This window comes from Platalea leucorodia (assembly GCF_965183815.1).
Source record: "Platalea leucorodia genome assembly, chromosome: 17".
NCBI classification, from domain to species: domain Eukaryota; kingdom Metazoa; phylum Chordata; class Aves; order Pelecaniformes; family Threskiornithidae; genus Platalea; species Platalea leucorodia.
The window spans coordinates 2,435,025-2,456,668 of NC_138839.1; the positions used below are offsets into that span (position 1 = coordinate 2,435,025).

A 21,644-nucleotide genomic window follows, 5' to 3' on the forward strand; every position below is an offset into this window, starting at 1 on the left:
TCCTTCCTTCTACAGCAGGCCTAAAATCTTCCGATTCAAATTCGCCCCTTGCCTCTGTTCAGCTTACCTTGTTCCGCCCGGAACTTTTGGGAGAATGCCTCTCCCACCAAAGAGGGAAAGGAGGACCTATTTCCTGGAATCTCATTTCATCTCACTGGGAAACAGCTTCTAAATGGCAACAAAAATGAAAGGCAGAACACTCTTTGTAACCGTCCCGGTATTTCTTGGGTATTGAAGTAGCTGTAACAAATATTAATAGGGGAAAATGTTAGTCTGCATGACAGTGATAGGCTTTTCCATTGTCATTCCTTTCTTCCTGAACTTCATTCTCATTTTAATCTGCCTATCACATAGAAGAAATGCTAGCACTCTAGTATGACTATTGTTTTTTATTATTTTTATTTTTCAGCTGGACTATCTATTGCAGAAACGTACACAGTTCTCATTAGTAACCAAACACTTTACACTTCTAAGATTTTTATTCTCACACCGACAAAAAAGGAAACCCATTAACACTTTTTTTAATGTTATAAAATTAGCTATTACATATGGTAAAAGACAATACCTCACTACAGATATGGACTCACAGAAACACAAATTACCTGAATTAGCATAGAAAAGCTGTAAGCTGGTTTGAGCCTCCCAGATCTCTGGCTGCAGTCTAACTGGATCATCTTCAGCCTAGAACACCGTTGGAGGTGGCTCTCTGGCTGTACCTGTCACTTCTCAGGTTAAATCTACCAATCCAGTTCAGACGTGAATCTATGAACTCTGGTATCTGAATGCCATTTTCCTGGTTCAGATCTGTTCAAGACATGTAGAAACTCAGGTCAACTGTTACTGAATGCATTTTTGGTGCTCTGTGTGCCCAACACAATAATTCACAGGCATAACTTTTAATACAGTGCTGCAGTCAACACTGACATCTCCTTGTTAGTCTAAAGAGGGTGAAACAGTCCACAAGACATTCAGCACCGCAGAAACACAATTACAAAAAAGGAACATGAATTTGGATTAATCTTTTACCAATTATTAATAAATTGGTTTTACGAAAAAGAGTGCTCTGTACCTGCTCTCCCTCATAAACACGTTATCAGACAAACAGAATTTTTTATTTCCTTGTACAATTATTCTCATATTGATTGTGAACAATTAAATCAGCAGTTACCTTCTGATCCTTCTATCTACTCTTGGAGAATTATGAAGTATGTCATCATTTCTCTATTATGTCTGTTTTTGAAAAGGCTGCAGCCTGCTTAGTGTGTCTATCCATTTCAAAAATTACCAGTGATGGCTCCGCTCTAATAAGGGCTTTATTTCAAGTCACCCAGCAACATTCCTGCCAAAAAAGACAAACTGCATCACTTCAACAGATCCTTTCCTGAAAGAGATATTAGATCAAAGATGCACTCCCTATCTACTTCACTACTGGGACTAACAATCTTTGGCTTCAGCCTCACACTGCAGTGAACAGATCCTGGGTACGCGTACAAAAACCAGTTGAGCGACGACGAGAACTGAGCCCGCCGCCATTTTGTCCCACTCGACCAAAGCCCAGAACGTTCTGCGCGCCCCGGCGGGCCCAGCCCGAGGGCCACCCGATGGACCGCAGCGACCCTGCACCAACGGGGCTCGCTGCACTGCCACGGCGGCCGCTCCCCATCCAAGCCCCGCATACACCAAAACCCTAAAAATACGTAAAGTTTAAGGAGTATACGTAATACAAAAAGGACGGCTTTCGAGGCAGACAGGCCCCTAGCAGCTCAGGGCACTACGGGCCCCGTCCAGCTCAGGGCGGCGCTGACCGCAGCGGAGGGGCCGGGGAAGGGCGGGTTTCCCCTCAGGCCGCGGCCGGCGACCGCCCGCTGCCCTCCCGCCGCGCCGTTCGGCCAGGGCGGCTCTGAGGGGCGGAGCGGGAGCTGGCGGCGCCGCGGCCGGCCCGCCCAGAGGCGCTGCCCTGGCAGCGGGCCAGCCGGCAGGAGGAGGAGGAGGAGGAGGAGGAGGAGGAAGAGCCGGCGGCCCGCTCCGCCCGCGCCGTGCGCCGGGGAGGCGAGGCGAGCTCTGAGGCGGCGCCGTTCCCGCCCAGGCGCGCGCAGCACCGCCCCTCGGCGCCGCCCGCCCGGAGCGGCGCTGCAGGAGGAGGCCGCGGCGGGGCGGGCCCCGCGCCGCAGCCATGTCTGAGGAAGGAGCCGCCAAGCTGCGCCTGAAGCCCAGGAAGGCGCCGCCAGCCTGCAGCCGGGAGCCCAGCCCTGGCCGGGAGTCCCCCCGGCGGCGCCAGTGAGTCCGGGCCGGGTGGGGGAATGGCTCCCTCGGCGGGGCCGGAGCAGCGCCGCCTCAGCCGCCCCGAGCCTCCGCCCCGAGGCTTCCCCGCCGGGGCCCGGGCGGCCGCTGGAGGCCGGAGGGCCTCGCCCCAGGCGGGCCGGGGTCGGGGTCGGGCCGCAGCCGCTCCCGCCTGTGCCCGGCCCCTCAGACGAGGGACCGCCCTGCCCTCCCTCGGCGCCCGTGCCGTAAAAATGCCCCTGGGTCTTCAAACGCAGCTGCGGCCCGAAGCGTCGGTAGTCGCGCCCTGGCGCGTTGCTGATTGTGTTAAAGGCTACCTCGTAAAACACCGCCTGCAGCACCTTTACAAAAATGAGAAGGCAACTGCAAAACAAAGTGCACTGGGCCCTGCGCCTTCTGCATGCTCTTTGGCACAGGACGGGGCCCATGAGAAATGTTAATGTATGAAAATTAAGGTTTGTTTTCTTCAGAACAAGGCTCACAGAAGACCAGAAAAAATTCCTGTTTTTTCCAGCCCTCGGGTAAGGGAGGATTGAAGAAAGGTTGGGTGAAGAGGCAGTGAGTGGTTCAGTTCTTGTTTCAGCCTGTTAGGATGAGCAAGCGTGCCGTCAGCTGTGCCCCTTCCAAAAACAGGCTTCGAAAGGCCGACTGCTCTGCGTTTTGAGGGCTTGTAAGACTTCTCTCTAGTTTCTTCTCAGTGCAGCGTCATTCCTGGACAGTGACTCAAGAAAATGCATCAGTAAGGAGTGGGAACACTGGAAATAGTATTCTGACATTAACAATCTATCCTTCTCTTGAAATTGTCTTTATACAGCATTTCTAGTATAAAAACCTTTTAATGCTTACTTTGTAGTTAAACCTTCCTAATGACTTCCTTCCTAGGATGAATTCGATCCAGTTGTTCAGAAGGATAATCAGTAATTTCAAATGGCAGTATGGGAATGGCCAAGCATACGTGGGAACCAATGCAATTGCCATCCTCAGTGCAAACACTTCAATGATTTCTGTGCTCAGCAGGTGTCAAGTTGGGTATTTGAGAAGAAAAAACAGTGGCTACACTTAACTGTTCCACTTGGAAGTGAAGACAGTAATAAATACCTACATCTCATTTGTTACAAGTAGAAAGCATGGCTTTTAGACATTCTTTTAAAAAAATTGGATAATTTTTTGATAGCTCTACAAGTTACGTAAGTCCTGGTAGACTAAAAATTAGTTTACGGGCTAAATAGGGTCTCTGTGTTCTAGAAAAATCTTGCTGTAAGCTAGATGGAGGTTCGCCTGGTAAACAAATAGTATAAGCAGCTAAATCTTTTTTCCTCCACAGGCTGTCTTGCCTCTCTTTTAAACTCAAAAATCTGCATTTGCATACTTGCACCTACTGACAAATGCTTTTTACCTGCCTGTTTGTGGGTTGACACAGCAAAGTTGTCAAATATTATTCTTGATTTAGCACGTATAGTGCTACTCGATCGAGAGAAAATAGGTAAGAATGGAGTTTTATGTTGTACAAATGAAAAAGTTATACATATTTTAAATCATAAAATCCCTACCTTGTGCTTAGCTGTTAACAAAAGGAAAGGGGTCACCACAGTTAGCCATTGAACTGGGCTGAAAGAGGCTGATGCACTGTCAGCTGCTGGAAGTGTTTAATTTTAAAACTTTTGCTTTGCTAAATCACAGTTAAGGATAGCTACATTTTTTGAAACATCAGTGTTACAGGAGGAGTAAATCAAGTTAATTAAGAGGCAAACAATAGCAATGCAGAGTATTTTCTTCCCTCGCTCCCACCCTCAAACTATTGGACTGTCTCTCTCTTTACAGGACATTGGCTGACAGATGTTCCTGGTTTGAAAAAGAAGACTTAAATGAGTGTGAAAAAACATGGATTTTGTTACTGAAAGACATCAGTCAAGATTTACAATGCACAAGTGGGCAAACAGTGCCCAGTTTTCCAGAGTTCTTTGGAAAGGTAGCGTGCTGTATCCTCGTTGTTTGCGCTTTGTGTGCTGCTTACAATAGCGATGGTCTGAATGATGTTAGCAGGGGAAATAATCTGAAATAGCTTTTAAACAGATGTTGGTTTTCAGCTCTTTAGCCGCTACATGCAGTGGTGTGACTTAGCATTGTGTTGCAGGTAGCATAAGGACAACTTACGAGGGGCTTTTTTTTCAGTATGGTAAATTCTTTGGAACGTTTTGCTGAAAAGGGGTAACCTGTGTGAGTGACTGCTCATAAGCACTAGCATCTCCCTAACGGGATGGAGCTGGAAAAGGCAAACTAACGAGGTTAATTACACAGAAACAACCATTACAATGCTCCCATAGTGTTAGGCAGTGTCATAACACAAACACCACAGGCCTCCTAAAGTAGATTTTTTTTCCCCTGAACAGCAGTAGGTTGTTTTTATCATCCTTAGTCTCCACGGGTCATATTAAAAGAGTACCCTATTGTATCAATTTAGAAATGTTAAGGGAATACACATATTGCATAAACTCCAGGAAGTTCTTGATTGCTTTACAAGCGCTGGAGATGGATGTAAATAAAATGTTCTTTTTCTCAATGTAGTTTAGCCTTCTCAGTATTTGTAATATGTTCAGCCTTGGTTTTATGTATTGATTGAACTGCATTTGTTTGAAGACATTGTGTATGTGTGTGTGTGTCATAGAGTTCTGAGGAAGAGAGTCTACAAAAACAAGAAGTCTTTACAATTGGAATGAAAGACTTTCAGTGGGTATCATTCCCATCTTTTTGCAAAGAAAAATGTCTAAAACCAAAGGATCTTAGCTCCCATCAGCTAACACAGAGCCAGATCGACCATTTACATAAAGGATGGGGCCAAGCAGATAAACTGAAAAGTTTACCTTCTACAGCTGAGAAAACATGCTGCGTAACTATTAAAGATCACGCCAAAAATATGGTTGGGGAAGACACAAAAGGTATTTCAGAACTGGATGCAAGTCCTAAATCAGGTAAACCCACTCAACACAGAGGGTCTACACACCACTTGGCATCGTCGCAAAGCTCTGCAAAAGCTTTTAGCTTTCAACAGCACTGCAGAGGGACTGTACAGAACAGCAGGGAAAACAGAAAAGAAAATGATAGGGAAGAGCTTCAAATACAAACACATCAAGGGAATATTTCATTTGGGGAGGCCAGATATGTGCCTGCAGAAAAGAAGCCACCTCTTGCGAGTGTACCTGGAACTGAAAGCTGCAAGAAGACCGAAAATCAGAGTGAAGGATCTTCAACTCTTGACAGTTGTCCGATGTGTCTGATTCATTTTGGTGGAACGTAAGTTTGGGGTTTTTTTTTTAAGTAACTTCACAGTATACAAAACTCAAAATGGTTCGGGATGCATTCTCTGTATACAAAATAATGAAAATAGACAAAACTTCTACTGTAAAGTACTTTTTAAATGTCAGAATTACCTACTTGTAATTCAGTTTAGAAGTTCATAATTACTAGATTATACTGGTTGAAAAAGAAAGCCCAGTTTGAGCTCTCTGGTAAACCTTGCTAGTGTACGTGGAATTAGCATTTTTAAACACTTGAGTCTGAAAAGACTTTTTTGTGGCATTTGTATCGTAACCCAAAAACCATTCCAGTGCAGCATTCTTGATAGTTCAAAGCTAACTTTAGAGCTAGATGGATTAATCTCGTACCTGTCACTTTCTCTTCAAGATCTAGACTTTACTGTTGCAGCTATATTGGTACCTGTTCAGTAAGTACCTGGGTGCCTTTGGCTGAGCAACTGTGCGCTTCATTTTAGATTTAGCTTTCAAAGTATGGGCAAGATGGAAGGGAGCTTATTTTCCTTAGGCAAGCCCTGATCAGTGCAACTAAATGAGACTTCAGTCCTCTGTTGCTGTCAGGCTACCTTTATAAAAAAAAAAAAATTAAACCCTCCCAGCAATTGAATATCTACTCTACAGTAAGAATAATGTTGTCTCTTGAACTTAACACCACTTAATAGTATTTAGGCTGTCATAGTTGCTGGAAACATGGTTTTGAACAGGTCCTCAAACACTGTGAGATTTACTGGCTGCAACTTTGTTTTGTTTCATTTGGAGGCTGAACAAGGAGACAAAAGGATGGCTTCATTAATATTTACAAAATTGTTGTCATTATATCAAAATATTTAGACAGAAAAGCTAAACATACTTCAGGTCTTCAGTTCTGTGCTGCTGGTAACTCTGTGCTGATTAGGATTAGTTTCAATTGTTACAGAAGCCACTTTACAAAAAATTATTGTAATGAGGGCAGCGGGGAGGGTCACCTCACAGTCACAGAAATGGCCCTCCAAAAAAGGAAACTAAAAGCAGACATAGAAAGCATCCTTCCTCTATCAGAAATCTCTTGTATCCTCGAGTTGGAGCTGGATGTGGAATAAGGTAATGATTTTTCTATCCTGTACGAATAGCCTCGTGTTCCCAAGGATAGCATTACTTGTCCTGACCATATGGAGTGTGAGCGTCGTTTTCTAGTAAATGACATTATCAAACTATCTAGCAGTAGGTAACGGCAACTACAAGTGTTTGTGGCAGATCGGGGGAATGACTTACCCATTAAGCTACTAGAACACTTCTGCGATTGCTTAGGAAATGAGAGAGTGAAGGTGAAGAATAGTGTAAATAAAAGGATTTGACTTTGTTTCTCACTGCAGAAATTCTCTGTCTTTGCAGACTGTCACAACTGGATATTGATGGCCATCTTGCGAGGTGTCTGTCTGAAAGTGCAGACGATGTCATGTGGTAAATCCAGAAGAACAAACAGCAAAGGAACAAGGCCAAGGATGAACCTTTCTCAAAGGAAAAGGAAAAATGTGTCAAGGAAGCACGTCCTTGTCTCAAACTTGCGTAAGGATCACAAACCAACAACTCAATAGAAGGTCAAGTGCCACCTGCCTGTTTGGGGCCTTTTTATTTTAAATCCTCTCAAATGCATGTACAGTAGTTCTGGTTCTGAAAATGGTGCTATAGGATGTCCCAGAGACCCCCAGGGAAATCAGTCTTGGCACTCCTGCAATCTGGGTACTTCTGAAAAAACATACCATTGTAAATCCCTGAAGAACCTGTTTTGTCTGATGCACCATTGTTGTTCTGAATCTCTAAGTGTAGAAGAAAGCAGCTGAACAAAAGATAACTATTATTTAATCTAATCCAAAAGTTTACTGACCTCTTTTTCTTGTCAACAGGTAATCTGTGAAAATAAGATTAAAAAGTCACTCAAGCTTAGCATTTTCCACTACTTTAATATCTAAGTAAGAACTTACACGATTGTACAGTTGATTCTGTGAGTATATCTATGTTAAAAGAAAACACAACCCAGACCAAATAAAGGGGCTGTTTGGTTTTTTATCTTTCTGAAGGAACACAGCTGAATTCATAACCTGACTTTGTAGGTTTCTAAGTCAGTATCCGCTGGATCAACATGACTAGTCTCAAGGAACTAGGCTCCAGAAAGAACATTTCTCCTTCCAGTTTCACAGGATTTAATGCAGTCAGTCAGCCAGAACAGCTGCTTTTTCTCTCAGCTCCAACCCTCCCCCTTAGAAACCATCACTGTTTGAGAGTGAAGAACACCTGAGTTTGTTTTGGCTAGAAGATATTCAGAAGACTCATCTACTATTTTGGTAACTTCTTAATAGCAGCAGGTAAACACTTTGTAAGCTTGAGGAAAGCAACCTTTTCCATGAATGACAATAAATGACATTTAGTGATAGCTTAGCAACAACAAATGGAAGGGATGAAGTAACCCAGAGCAGGTTGTTCATTCCCCCCAAGTGCAGTTAATTGTGTACTGCTCAGGGTACCCTGTTCATGCAGCGCACCGTGGCTCCAGCCACGGCCTTCCAGCGCGAGGGAGTTTCCTGTCAAAGGGCTGTACGCGAGGGTAGTACAGTTGTGCCTGTTTCGGCTGTTTTGATCACAACTGCCTTCACATACTGTGAAGAGCGCGACTCAGATTAACAAACTTCAGTATCTGAATGGTTTTCTATCTCAGCAAACCCCTGCCCTGGACCTCAAAAACATACAGTTCAGGTGCGATCCAAAGATACAGAATAAACATAGAATACAGTATCAAAATACAGGAAGAATCCTATAGATTTAATTTACAATGGGGTCTCTTTAAAAAGCATAAGCTGGACATAGCTCAGTTTACTGATAAATAATAACAGTCTATTAACTTTTTCATTAAAGTCTTTAATAGATGTGCAAGAATATAAATGATCTTAGCTGTTATGGATTAGTATACCATCTTCTGCACAATTAAAACTGGTCAGCAAAGATCCCAACTAATTAATTATACAAAACTACAAGAACATATTTACTGTTTTACAATCATTAAATTAGCTAGAATTTTTATTTACTATTTCAAATAAGACAACTATATATCATTACCAGATCCATTTGTAATATATTAGGATTTTTTTTTTTCCAAACCACACATTTAATTACATCCTTCATTTTCTTTTATTTATAAAACAAGTACTTTATATAAAAAATTTCCCCTTCATCAGGAACAGAACATTATTCAAACACTTGCACATGAGCAACCAAACTTGTATCCAGCAAACTATTTGGCAACACAGCAACATTGTAAATGCCTGTAAAGTTTTAAATAAAATTGAGTAGTCTTTACAATGTTTGTTTAGCAAATGTGTCTTTCTGTTCTTCCTTCCCTCCCTCCCAAAATGTTCCGAAACCTAGAAAAAAGGTTAAAAAAAACCAACCCCAACCCACACTTCTAATATTTCCATTTAAAGTCCTATGCCCTGGCATGTCAAAGGACAGCTTAATCTGTCATATTTCCATTCATGAGCTGCCTGCAGTCACTCTGATAACTATTGATTAGTTTTATTACCAGGGGAGTTGAAAACACTGAAAGCAACATTATTCAGGGTAAATAAAGTAATTGCCAGGGAGAAGGGAAAAAAAGGAGTAATTAAAAAATGTCAGATTATGTTTAAAAGGTAAATGTTTCCTTTAGTAGATAATAAAGTATCTAAAGTCCAGGCATTTGAGGCAAGTACTTCTTACTGGTTAAATTATTTAATGCTGATTAAAACACATTTTGCTTAATATGAAAAGCTACAGTCCAACGGAGAGAAACCCACAACTTAAATCTGAATGGGATTAATATAACTAAATAACCACAGGTCTGCATAATTGTGGCTAATGAGGGGATACAAAATGTAGATTGTTAATCAATGATTAATTCAAAAATTTTAAACAATGTTTTGGCAGTCTCGTCCTAGCACCTCATGACTTGGATGTGAATCCGAAAGATGTCATGTTCAGCACCTAATGCAATGCTGTACCCTGAGAAAACCATATGTTAAATGTAAAGAAAGTGAGAGCGTTGCAATTTATCCTGCATTTTACACCAAATTAGGTGAGATGTCATGGCACAGGGTTTCTCATTTTTTCCTTCCCACATAGTTTTTTTTTCCTATCTCTACAGCCCACACAATATAGTGAAACCAAAACCTAGCAAAAAGAAATACTGCCTCTGCTGTTGTTACTCCGAGAGGCGGGTAAATCTTCACAAGCATCTGAAGGTTCAGATAGCAATGCACACTTACTAATTCTCAAATGCAGCAACATGAGCTTTTCTAAGCTGATAAATCGTTAACTTTTTTGATGTAATATATCCTTTCCCTGCCCCCCCCCCCTTTCCACGAGAAGGGATTTGATAGTTATCTTTTGCTTTATCCAATTTCTTAGGTATTCATTTTTCTTCCATAAAAAAAATTTACTACTTTGATGCAAATCATTTTACCAAAACATCCCATTCTCTTATGCAGAATGATTAGTTGTTAATATACATTGAGTAATTGTAAGCAGACAGTTTATCATAAGTAGGAGGTGTGCTTTATCAGGAAAATGTATTTTATATTATGGTAATTCTAGATTTACTATTTAAACTTTAAGGCTACGCTTTATTACGCTTTTGCTCTATTTCTGAATATTTGTATTGTTGATAAAAATACTTTTCAAAAATCTAATATACAACACAACATCATTGTAGGTGTAGGCACTGCTTAAGTAATTTCAGAAATCCTTTGTGTGCAAATTTAGTTTTCTTCAATCTATACATTTTGGTAAATTTGGAGCTTAAAACAACAGATTTTGAAACTAATACTGTAAAATCTAATTTGGAATTAATATTGCTGAGTCACTCTATTTCAAATTCTATAAAGATGCGAATGAACATTAGGCTGCAGCTGTGACCTGTATGTTTCCCATGTAAATGGTTACTTAGTATTAACAAGCAGAACTTACCAGGTTTAAGAATGTTCCAAATATGTAATAATTCTTCAATGCAGTTTATCCATTTAGGCACTTAAATCTTGTACCCAAATTTATGTTTTGATTGCTAATAAAACACAACTCCTTTTAAATACATCTGAGACGTTTAGACAGGTACCACTTGTGAAAAAAGGCATCAAAAATAAGCTTCAACACCACCGTAATATATTTTATTCTTCAGGATGTTACACTGTAATATTCTTCAATTGGTAGCTCATTGCATCAAATGTTTGTAGAAAGTGTGTAGATCTCAAAGTCGTTCAGAATCTCCTTTTCCAGGGATGCAATGAACGTTTCAGTCCTTCATGAAACAGGCACAAAATGCAAATTCCTTCATTAATGAAGCCAGTTGTGTCAGTGCCCAGAACTTAAGAATCACTAAGTGGCAGAAGACACCCACCAAAATCATTATTCTCTTCTTTGATTTTCAGCAGCAATTTTTTTTTTAATCATTGGTCTCCATCCAAAATCTTAACAGTTCCCCAGCCTCGCATGCATATACTGTAGTTAAGGATAAATTTAAAGGTCATTCACATTGTCCACAACGAAGATGTCATTCCTTCATACCGTTTCTTCTGTTGACAGCAACAATGGATTAATATATTCAAATCCTTCAAATTCTGACTGATCTATTCGCTTTATTATATCCCTGAAAAACAAATAAAAAGCATTTTTAGTTTTATCAATGGCAAATACTATTTTTGTCGCTGTACTTTTTCTTCAAATAGTAACAAAATACCTTACAGAAATGTATGCATACGAAGTTGTGCAGAAGCAACAAAAAATGGGGAGAAAAGTAAGTCTCTGAACACACAAATACTTAACACTGAAGCGATATGACTGGAAATTTTGAAACATCTGATAAAAAGTTTCTTCTGCCCTTCCAGTCAGGCAACGTGCATACTTAGAGGGCCCAAAAAGAAGCATATAATAAATGACTGTTGTTTTATAATACCAATTTACAAAGAAGATAAGACATTTTGCTGCCAGCAAGGGCTGCTAATGTTATATGTAAGATAAATACTATGAAAGAGTCAAGCACAAAGCTAATACTTTTTAAAAAATACATATTGTATGCACAGGAAATCCAAGGAAACACTTATAAATGGATGTATATAAGAGAGACAGAATTTCTTCTAAGATGTGTTGCTCAAAACTTCCCACTATAGGTGCGCATACACTCGTAGCGGTGATTCTGTCGCCAAGCAGAACCTGTAAAGCACAACTATGCCTTGCAATTCTGTGGTGTCACACAGAAACCATGACTGAAGCACTTCACACTTGGGTTTCCACTCAGCTATGCACTTCATATACGCTGGACTCTTGAGAAGGAGAGAATAGGTTGTGAACTATGGATATATAGGTAACACTTCTACAAAATTCAAGCTTGAGCACCTAGGCACACCAATATCCACAGCGAAATCTCCAAATACATGATTACATGAGGGCGAACAGCCGCTACCCCAGAGTGCAGCAAGAGAAAGACCCTGCAAGCGTGAATTTCGTGCCACTGGAGCAGGCTCAACAGATTGCTAGTTACAGCGTTCAGTTTCACAATCACAAATTTAATCAATGTAACATTTATTTGTACAAATAAAAACTCCCTGACCGACCAGCTAATCCTGAGGGCTGACCTCGGATTAGCAGGCACTTTATGAAAGAGGCTTTGAAATGGTATTGTCTTTCAGAGCAGTTTAGCTTTCTTGTATAGCAACAAAGAGGGAAAACTGATAGAGGCGCATAGGCTGGAATGTGACAGTCTCGTGCCTTTAATTATGAAAGCCTTTGGGTAGCATGCAGCAGCCTCTGCTTGCCAACATGGCATCCAACTATATGCAGTACTTCAGACAGTATCTAAGAAGGCAGAAATCATAAATCCATTATTAAAATCCCAGTTCCAAAAGCAACACTTTAGAATCAGCTTTATTAGTCATCTGATCAGACCCAAATACTCCCTCTAGAACACCATCCATCAGTAGCTTTACAGACTTCAGTTAGAAATTGTAAAGAATGCAAAGCACTGGAAATTCGTGAAACACTTTTTCTTCAAACATGAAACCAACGAACAGGACAACAGGCTGAAAGCATTTGGAAAAGAACGCATCACAGTTTTCAGCAGAGGACACCTAGGCAGATAAGGAAAACCAAACAGAGATAAATGAAATATACTGGCAAAATATAAGTGTATAACATGCAAGCAAATCTTTGCTGCTCTCACAGTAAAGCTCACCGAAAAATCCTAGCGGCACAGATTTCAGGATTCTGAGTCTTAGAACTCAAAATCTCCCTCGATTCATTTTACTTCTGTATCAAAGTGCTAAATAAGCAGCAGAAAGTTTCTTTGTATTTTTGACAGAATAGCACAAAAATTTCAAAACAAGACACACATTACTATGCTCTTTAACGAGAAACAATATTGTAAAGTTCTTAAAAAGGTGTATTCTAGGTGCCATCTGGCATTAGCGTCACACACTCAAGCCTTGAAAGAAAAATGCACCTTGGGAAAAAAAAAGCTCCCGCCCCCAACAGTTGCATCCCTGAGCAACGAGACGCTGCAATGCTCACACCGATGGGGTTCGCCCCCCCGCTCTGGTAACGCGTTCATCGTCAGACACATGCTAAAGGCTGCACACACAAATGAAGTCGGCCAGACTTTCTTCTCCGACATTTTCCCCCAGTGCATAGAGCTTCCTCTTCTTTTTCAAAAGCAAGTTAAACTTCCAATTTTAAATTTTTACGCTTCGGTAAACCCTCAGAACTGTGTACAATTATCCTCCTAAAGAGTTTGGGCAAGCTAAGTCTCCCATCTAACTCCCACACCTATAGCCTGTCTTCTTACATGCCACCTTGTATCTGAAGGAACTTTCTTCCTTTGTGTACAGCAATCACTCCTCAGCCTTCAAATTCCTTTATTAAAGCACGCTTTTTCATCATGCAAAATTTCCCCATAGCACATTTAAACAGCTTCCTGTAAGATTTTCCTGCTATCTCGAGCTTACCCCGAGACCCAAGGAGTTGTGCATCCGTTGTTTCTCCCGAGTACAGAAATGCAAGCTGCCTGGGTCAGGAATCAAACTTCCATCTCTTCTTTCAGTGCCAAGCACAAGCTCAACAGCAAATCAATGCTGCATTCTCAACTTTTATTAGAATTAGGCAGTCTCCTAATATATAACTATGGTAAGTTATGCAAGGTATGTAGGATACAAAGAATTTCAAATTTACTTTAACTTGACTATGTTCTAATGCTAAGTACATAGTCTCTTCTTAGTAATTTTCAAGTAATTTATAAATTCATTTCTTAATATGCAGTTGTATTTGAGGAAAAAGAAAAACATACTCATCATCTGGGGTTAGCTGCACAGGTTCGCTGGTGAACTGTGTATCAAAGTTATCCAAACCATAATCATCTGTGATCTGAGGCTGAAATGGAGGGGTTGCTTGCTTCTTTTCCAGCTAAGAAAAAAAAAAAATACAATGGGGGAGGGGAAAAATTAAAATATTGAATATTTACAAGATCCCCATAGAACATCAACATACATTGGCTCTAGAGTACATGCACAGAAAAGTCACTATATTGAGTTTAATATTGGTGGAAGACAAACACATTACATACAATCTGACACTAAGTTTTAGACTAGTAGCTTTTGACATTAAATGGTATATGCTCATCCCGCTTGTCCTATTGCTGTATTTTAAACACAAAACCTTGAATGATTAATCAGAAATTAATAAAATTTTAAGACTATAGAAAAAGCTGTTTCCCAAGTCTCTTGCCTATATTTTAAGAAAAAACATTGTTGCTATATACATCTGGCTCAACAGTTTTTAAACTGAGAACATACTCCAGAAGCTTCCCATTCAAGCCAGGATGCTTTCCCAGAATATAATTCATTTTTCCCTTTTATAAGCTCCTCTAAAGTTGCCTCTTGTAAAGGCAGCCTCTTAGATTACGTCAAATCAACAGAACCAGACTTGTTTGTTAATGTTAATACCAGCACAGAACAAAAGTAAGCAATATTTATGTCCTGATCAATCACTAGCCACATGGGTAAGCAATCACTAAAAGCAAGTAGTGCTAATCAACAAAATAGCTAAAGCAGCCCAGAATTTTATTCTGCAATTAAAATCTAACCAGGAATACATTCACATACAATATTTCCCGCTACAGGAACTAGAAATCCATATTTATCTTCCTCACCAGGGACAGTCAGTAAAACATAAGATTTTTTTTTTTTTTAAACTCAAACAATGCTGTTGCAGTCCTTAAGAGCCTTTTCTCACTTGCTGCACCAGCAGCACGTTCAACACTATCTATAGCTTTCTGATTAAGGCAAATCCCTACTACCCTCCGCAGTCATTCGATCGCTTTGATCACAGGTCTGAGAGATACAGGAGCTGGTGACAGATTAAGCGTTATTATTTGTTTAAATCCCTACCCATGGCAGTTCCAAAGAAGGTGCAAGAACAACTCCACCTTTTTAAGCTTCTTTTCAAGTAGTCATAGTTCCAGCCCAGTGGAAATCACAGACAGGAGTTTTAACTTTTGGAAGTTGGTGGAAGCCTGAGCAACGGATCCAGCTGATATACTGGAAACCAGTATATCAAAACCAGTCAATAATCATGTTTTGCCATTTTGCATGGCCAGCTAAGTTCTTGCCAGATAAATCACTTTTTACCACAAATGACAAGTAATACCACTATGTTTTCTATATGTTACATCTATCATATTACCGAGTCTCCCAGTTGAAATATTATAGAATATGAAGTATCTTAAATTACAATAAACCAATGGAGCTCTTGTAGAATTGATTAAGGATTATTCAAATGGATTCATACTTATCACATTTTTCCTGAAGTTACTAATTATACACTACTCACTTTTGTGAACAATCCTCTTTGTCATGACTTGCAATTTCACACTGCACCCTAATATAAATACCGTCTAACAAACCAAAGAAAGCTCTCTTCTGCTTCACAAAGCGAAAGAGGGAAGAAAAAAAAATCTGCAGTGCAACATACTACTTCAGTTGGTGCTTAAACTCGCGGGCTACTGACCAGCATTAGCGGCCTCTCTCCTGTCCAGTGTCTGGGGAACACCGAAACCCGTTCTTTTACGTGCTAAGCAGAGCACGCAACAGCCAAGTGACAGCCGCTGCTCAACCCCTTCGTACGAGCAAACAAGCTGCTTCAAAGCATTATATTCTGGAAAATCAGTCATAGGTAAACAATACTGCCTAACACCAAAGACAGGAACTTAAATAATAAAAACAGTGTGAACTGAACTGCATTGATAACACACAACCAAACAGCTAATTTTTCAAACACTTTTTAGTCCAATTAGAAATCCACGGCATTTCAAAGGCATTACGTTGCTTAACACAAATGATTTTAGTTAAGTTTGTTCTACAAACATCTGTGTGTTTTATGGAAAGATGGTTGACCAAATAGTAATGTCCATAGTTGTCAATATGCTGAGGTAATGCCTTATACTAAAAATCTGTAATTCAGGGTGGAATATGACAAAGGTAACAACCAATGCATTAACGCTAGAGAAGAATTATGTATGAAAAAGCATAGTGTTTTACAAAGCGTAAACTGTACCTTTAGGCATTTCTAATGCCTCACTAGTTAGAAACCGTAAGAAAACCAAAATGTCTCTGTGCTACAATAAGCAATGACAGAAAAATAGTAGAATTAAAAACAATTAATAGTATCTTTCATTCTAACGAATCATCATATTCACTAAGCATTTAAGAAGAAAATGTCATACACTGAAATTGAAAATTTGCGCACAAATTGACATTAAAAATTCATAGAATCATAGAATATCTCAAATTGGAAGGGAGCCATAAGGATCACTGTGTCCAAAATCACAAGCAACCAATTAAGTTCTCCTGAATACTCGAGATTTACTCGATACTGCATGGCCATTTGGCCTCAGAAAACCTATTTATTTAAAGAAGCTACTTCAATGACTTTGGACACTCACCTGGATTGGACTGAAATTAGTACTTTAGAAATAAGCAACCCTGAGTTCTGTCCTTGGCTTTCCCAAATCCCACACAATACTGACCGCAATACTGCCAGAGTGCTCACATCCAACATCCTACACCTCCTCCGCCTCCTCTCCCACGAGCACATGTCCTTCTCTGTGCTTTTTTTTTTTGTTGCTGTTTTTTTGGCTACTCAAGAAACATAGGTTGTTGACCACCAACTAAGACAAGTGTCCTGATTAGACAGATGCTTTTAAGAGACAGAACAGATAAAAGCTGAATTCCCCCGTCTTCCCCCACTAGGGAACCAAATTGGTCTCACCTACCAAGATGTTTCATGTGTCACATGAAACAATGTAGTGTCTGTGAGACCTCCCTGCCTTCAAAATAAGCAAAACCTGATGAAATGGCTCAAAACTTATTAGGGTCATAACTGGCCAATGCACACTACAGTGTGGAAGTCCCTCTTCCTTCACAATTATATTAACAATACCATTGCTGTAACATAAGCATTTGAAGGGAGTTCCAGTAAACCTTTCAAACGGAGGCTCCATTTGATTTAACGGAACCGAGGCTAGTTTTAACCTATACACAGCCACAGAAGCATCATCAATTTCCCTTTCACAACCTATAATCTTTCTTCCATAGCTCAATAAGGAATACTCAGAAGGTATCACCGGAAGTTTAGTTCCCAAGCCATATATAATGTCATATATTCCAAAGAGTAAGACACATGCATCGATACAGTAAAAGGCAGGAAGATAAAGCAGACATTTTCAACTTGCCATTCAAAAAGTTTAATTAAAAGAATTTTAAATGGCAAAATCCTACAAACCAACTGGCTTATATATTTACTTTCATACCAGTGAACTCTCAGGCGTAAACACCAAGTCTTAGGAATTTGGAGGATCAGGCACAATTGCAACACACTGACCTTGGGAGTACTGCGAGAAACATTAAGATTACCCAGAAAATTCACCTTTGTCTCCAAAATGTCAATGCTTATTATTTATTTTTTTAAATATTTGATTGAATCTCCTAATTTTTCTATTCAAAAATTCTGCCATTGACTCTCATGCTCCAAAATTATTTTAGGACCCAACTGTGGCACTTCTTGTTAGCCACACATCAGACTGAGAAAACGTAGTTTCATTAGAAACCCAACCTCGAAAGGATAACCAGCATGCTAGTTACAGAGCAAGGCATGGCAAATGATTAAACTGGCATTCAACATACCACCTCAATGACGATGCTGGCATGTATTGCCTCATAAAACATGCCTTTTTTATCAATTGTAGTTCTACTTTTTTATAATTATTTATAGGTGCTACTAAATTTTGTATATTTTGTAAAAAGAATGCAATTCTTGCAGCAACACTTCAAGAGCAGTTATTGAATGTTAAAGAAAGTGAAAATTTTAATTTGGCCCCAGATTGCCAATTCAGCAATTGTTATAATCATAGTTGTTATACATAATAGATAACCATATATTTTCACAATTCTTCTATTTATGACCATCTAAAATGCCAATTCTGCAAACCGTTTGCTTAATTAGTATGCTGCATTCATACAAAGTTCCTTTAATTTAAGGAAGCTCTGACTACGTACGCTAATCTTGAACCCATAAAGGGATTCAAGTCATTACTTTGCCTGTGGAAGAAAATGATAGAAAAGCCTGAGATAAGAATGCAAAAAAAATTGTGTGAATCCTGTTTTTCAGTGTTGGCACATCTCTCTCTCAACATCCTTTCTGAATAATGCTTATAACACACCTGTCAGCACTGCTATTTTGAGTGGAGCTTTCAAGCGACATGCTTTGCTTCCATAGTTGTTTGAAATGGTCTAACAAAATACTAGGGATTTCTTATGTATGATACAGTTAGTTTTTCCCATTTAATGTCAGTGAATTAAACATTAATTAGAAGAACAAAGGAAAACTTAAGGTAAATAAATCCAGGCTTCCAATACTAAGAGAGTGTGCTTGTCACTATTGTATGGCTTTTTTGCTCAATGTGTCACCTAAACAGAAATTACAGGACCTTAAAGAGGATCAGCATCCCACTGTTACAGGCTTTGTCCAGAAAAATCTCACAGAGCTATCAGAAGGGAGGTACGAAACTTCGCGCATGGGTCCCCTTGCAGTAGAGGGGGGGGAATGCTCAGGCAGAGCTGAAGGTGAGACAGCAGACGGAAGGAAGGACAGCTGTAAACTCTGGGTGACAGAATCACTCGGAGGCACCTGCGAATGCCTGGCGTAACTTACGACGGGTGATGTTCCTGTTCTTGCTGGAGGGAAGCCTTTGGCCAGAGCATAAAGGGACAAAGACGCCATAGCAACAGTTTATTTTTCTCCCCTCAAAAATCGGTGTGGCTTAAAGATATGAACACATACCCTCAACCAGAATACTTGTGTAACAGAGTTTACACTGTAATATTAAAGATGCTCAAACTTCCAGATAGGCCACAGACTATTTCACAAATATTGTCTAGAAACTTGCCTCTGCAAAATCAAGAGCTTAGCCTTCCCCAATTATAGCAAGTCAGACTATGTAACTACTAAGCTTAATAACTTTAAGATACTTCTTAAGTTCCTTGACAATTCAATATAAAACCTTAAATTTAACCTAGTGGAAAACTGTGGTTTTATGTATGGGCAGGAACAATGTTTTCAGGGAGAGTGAGAATAACATTTCAAATTATGTTTTGTAACTCATTCACCACTGAAAATTTTCCTTTTGGTAATGATACCAATAGGCATGCAATTGATTGAAGAATAAATTGCTAATTATTTCAGAATGAAGTTCTGGTTAAATGAATTCTTCCTGCCTTCTCTGAATTGTGGAGGTTTTTTTTTTTATCATAGGAAGTATAATCCACTTACATTCCCTGTGTTATATTAAGGAATTTATCACCACAGAAGTTTTTACTTAAAAACTGTGGTTAAAATAAAAAATGTGACAAAATTTTCTGACCATTACTTTTGAGCTATACATCTATACAATCTATATCAATATTCATACTACAGGGCATAAAATTGACCACTATGTGAATCAGAAGGAAGTTAGTTATCTGTATGAGAGACATGGTAGGCTAGGAGCGTTTGGAACCATTTTTACCTTCCTCTGAAGCTGCTGGTATTGGCTTTGCCAGAGACAGGCTATCAGACTCGATCATTATTCTGATCTGTTAGGGCCTACGTGGTACGTACAGTTTGGGTTAGCCTTGCTGGCCACTGGAGGTCACCGTTCCTCTAGAGAAATATCAGATAGAAAACCAACATTCACTAGGTCTCTTCCAAGGGAGTTTTGACACTAATGGAAAACTGAAAATCACAATCAGTTTTCATGCAACACATCCTCAGTGATAACAATAGTAAATGACAAAGCAACAAGCCTGTTTTAATATGTGGTTTTGTACGAAGACTGAACTTCCTTACAAAGTTTTGTTTTCGATAGTTTTAATGTAAAAATTAAAGTACGTTAATCAGGCTATTAGCCAGCCACTGGCTTTTGCTGGGAAAGCAGCACATAGTCTTCTCTTTGCTTCACAATTTTAGTACCAGTTGTAATTCTTAATTTTGGAACATTGTTTGCTATCTGCTCATGCAAAAGCAAACCCCAACTTTCTGTTAATGTTCATTACTGTGAAGCTGCCAGTAAGGCGAGATCCATTTTAAAGAAACGGTAGCTCTGCAGTTTGCACTGTGTCTGCATTCTCTTCCACTGACTAAAGCTAACCTGTCTCATCAGCCACGTCGAACATAACTCTTTCTTCTAAGATTTAAACAATTCACCACACTGCTTAGGTTTCCATTCATTTCCTACACTAGTATTTCCAGCAATCTGCCAGCAATTTCCAGACTTTTTCTACTTTTGAGCCAAATGCATACTAAGGCACCCTAGCAATAAAAAAAAAAAATCTCCTATAGATACACATCCTCACCCCCTCTTTTTTTTTTTTTAATAAATTAGTGAATTTCCAACACAGACACAGGTTAAAACTTCTCATTGGACATCTGTCTCGCCAAGTCACAATATTTACTTTGGTTTATGGAAAGTACTAAATTTTCTGCAGTGAGAAATTTCATATTTTCATGTTGGCATATTGAGCCTTCTTTGGTCCCAGTTCCGAGTACAGGAAATTCAATAACAAATTCAGAGATCATGAGGGTCATCAGGTATCACCGATAATGAACAGGTTACACAGCCAGATCATTCGGTAATCTCTCTTCTGAGGTGAGAAAGGAAAGGTACACTTTCAATTCAGACCCACATACTCTTTCAGTAACGCTTTTGTTACGCTTTCTGCTTTTATAGTATATATCTATTTTGCTACAAACCAAGAGTGATTAATCTGTCCCAGCATATGTGCTTTATTGTTCAGGGTGCCTAGGAAGAAAGACAACTCTGTAAGGAATCTAACCCTTTAATCTGTAGGGAGGTAACAGGGATTTTCCTGGATACACTTCAGAAAAGGCTGAACTCTCGTACTCCCTTATTTAGGCTGGTTTTTCCTACAGATCCAAATCATAGTCCTGCTTCCTTTCAAGAAATGGTATCTGCTTCGGTGCGGCCCAACAAATGTGGAACTGCCATGAAAGCACTTCCAACGCAGCAGTGGTTTTTCACTGCAGGCATAAGAGAGGTGGTGACAAGAAGATGGAGCAATTTCATACTTTTCTGCAGAGGACAGAAAACTAGCTTATTTTCCTATCATTACTTAAAGGAGTATTATCACAGGCAAGATCACCCCATTTGTACGATTTTACAGTTGTGAAAACACATTCAGTAAAATGTATACAAGATAAACAGCTGGCATAGATTTTAACCATAATTAAATTAAAAATAGCTCCAAAACCTTTTGATAAGCCACCTCAATTAGGGATCTAGCTCTCTGTCTCACTTCATTCCTGGCTTAAATTCCATCCTTACGGTATTCACATGTGGATCACTTTCATCATATCCTATCAGCAATTACAACAAATTCAGTAAAATACATTTTTACAGTGATTGATGGTACTTAAGCCATCTGCTTAACTGCAGTTCAGTGTTTTATTGTC

The 21,644-nt window shown here is 39.6% G+C and overlaps 2 protein-coding genes across 5 annotated transcripts in view; one reads left to right on the forward strand and one right to left on the reverse strand.

Annotated features, from left to right (window-relative positions):
* The first annotated feature begins 2,157 nt into the window (after positions 1 to 2,157).
* On the forward strand, positions 2,158 to 9,381 carry FAAP20 (FA core complex associated protein 20). Of its 2 annotated transcripts, XM_082329129.1 has the most exons (5): positions 2,167 to 2,277; positions 2,751 to 2,801; positions 4,102 to 4,249; positions 4,946 to 5,571; positions 6,963 to 9,381. In XM_082329129.1, the coding sequence occupies exons 1-5, from the start codon at positions 2,174 to 2,176 to the stop codon at positions 7,033 to 7,035; spliced, it is 1,002 nt and encodes a 333-aa protein (XP_082185255.1). In that variant the 5' UTR covers positions 2,167 to 2,173; the 3' UTR covers positions 7,036 to 9,381. The 2 variants fall into 2 exon arrangements, with proteins under 2 accessions (XP_082185256.1, XP_082185255.1); XM_082329130.1 differs by lacking the exon at positions 2,751 to 2,801 and having other exon boundaries at positions 2,158 to 2,277.
* A 762-nt stretch (positions 9,382 to 10,143) lies between these two features.
* The window catches only part of PRKCZ (protein kinase C zeta), a 69,911-nt gene continuing 58,410 nt past the window's right edge, over positions 10,144 to 21,644 (reverse strand). For all 3 annotated transcript variants that reach the window (XM_082328733.1, XM_082328732.1, XM_082328734.1), the window contains 2 exons: positions 13,930 to 14,045; positions 10,144 to 11,241 (listed from right to left, as the gene is read on the reverse strand). In XM_082328733.1, the coding sequence (XP_082184859.1) occupies positions 11,154 to 11,241; positions 13,930 to 14,045 (204 nt within the window). In that variant the 3' untranslated portion in view covers positions 10,144 to 11,153. The remainder of the gene's footprint in view (positions 11,242 to 13,929; positions 14,046 to 21,644) is intronic.

What these genes read in the sequence shown, in the direction of transcription:
- FAAP20 (XM_082329129.1), top strand. Translation starts at nt 2,174, where the DNA reads ATGTCTGAGGAAGGAGCCGCCAAGCTGCGCCTGAAGCCCAGGAAGGCG. An exon ending in CTGTTTTTTCCAGCCCTCGG is followed by an intron (nt 2,802 to 4,101) that starts GTAAGGGAGGAT and finishes CTCTCTTTACAG; the next exon opens with GACATTGGCTGACAGATGTT. An exon ending in TTCCAGAGTTCTTTGGAAAG is followed by an intron (nt 4,250 to 4,945) that starts GTAGCGTGCTGT and finishes TGTGTGTCATAG; the next exon opens with AGTTCTGAGGAAGAGAGTCT.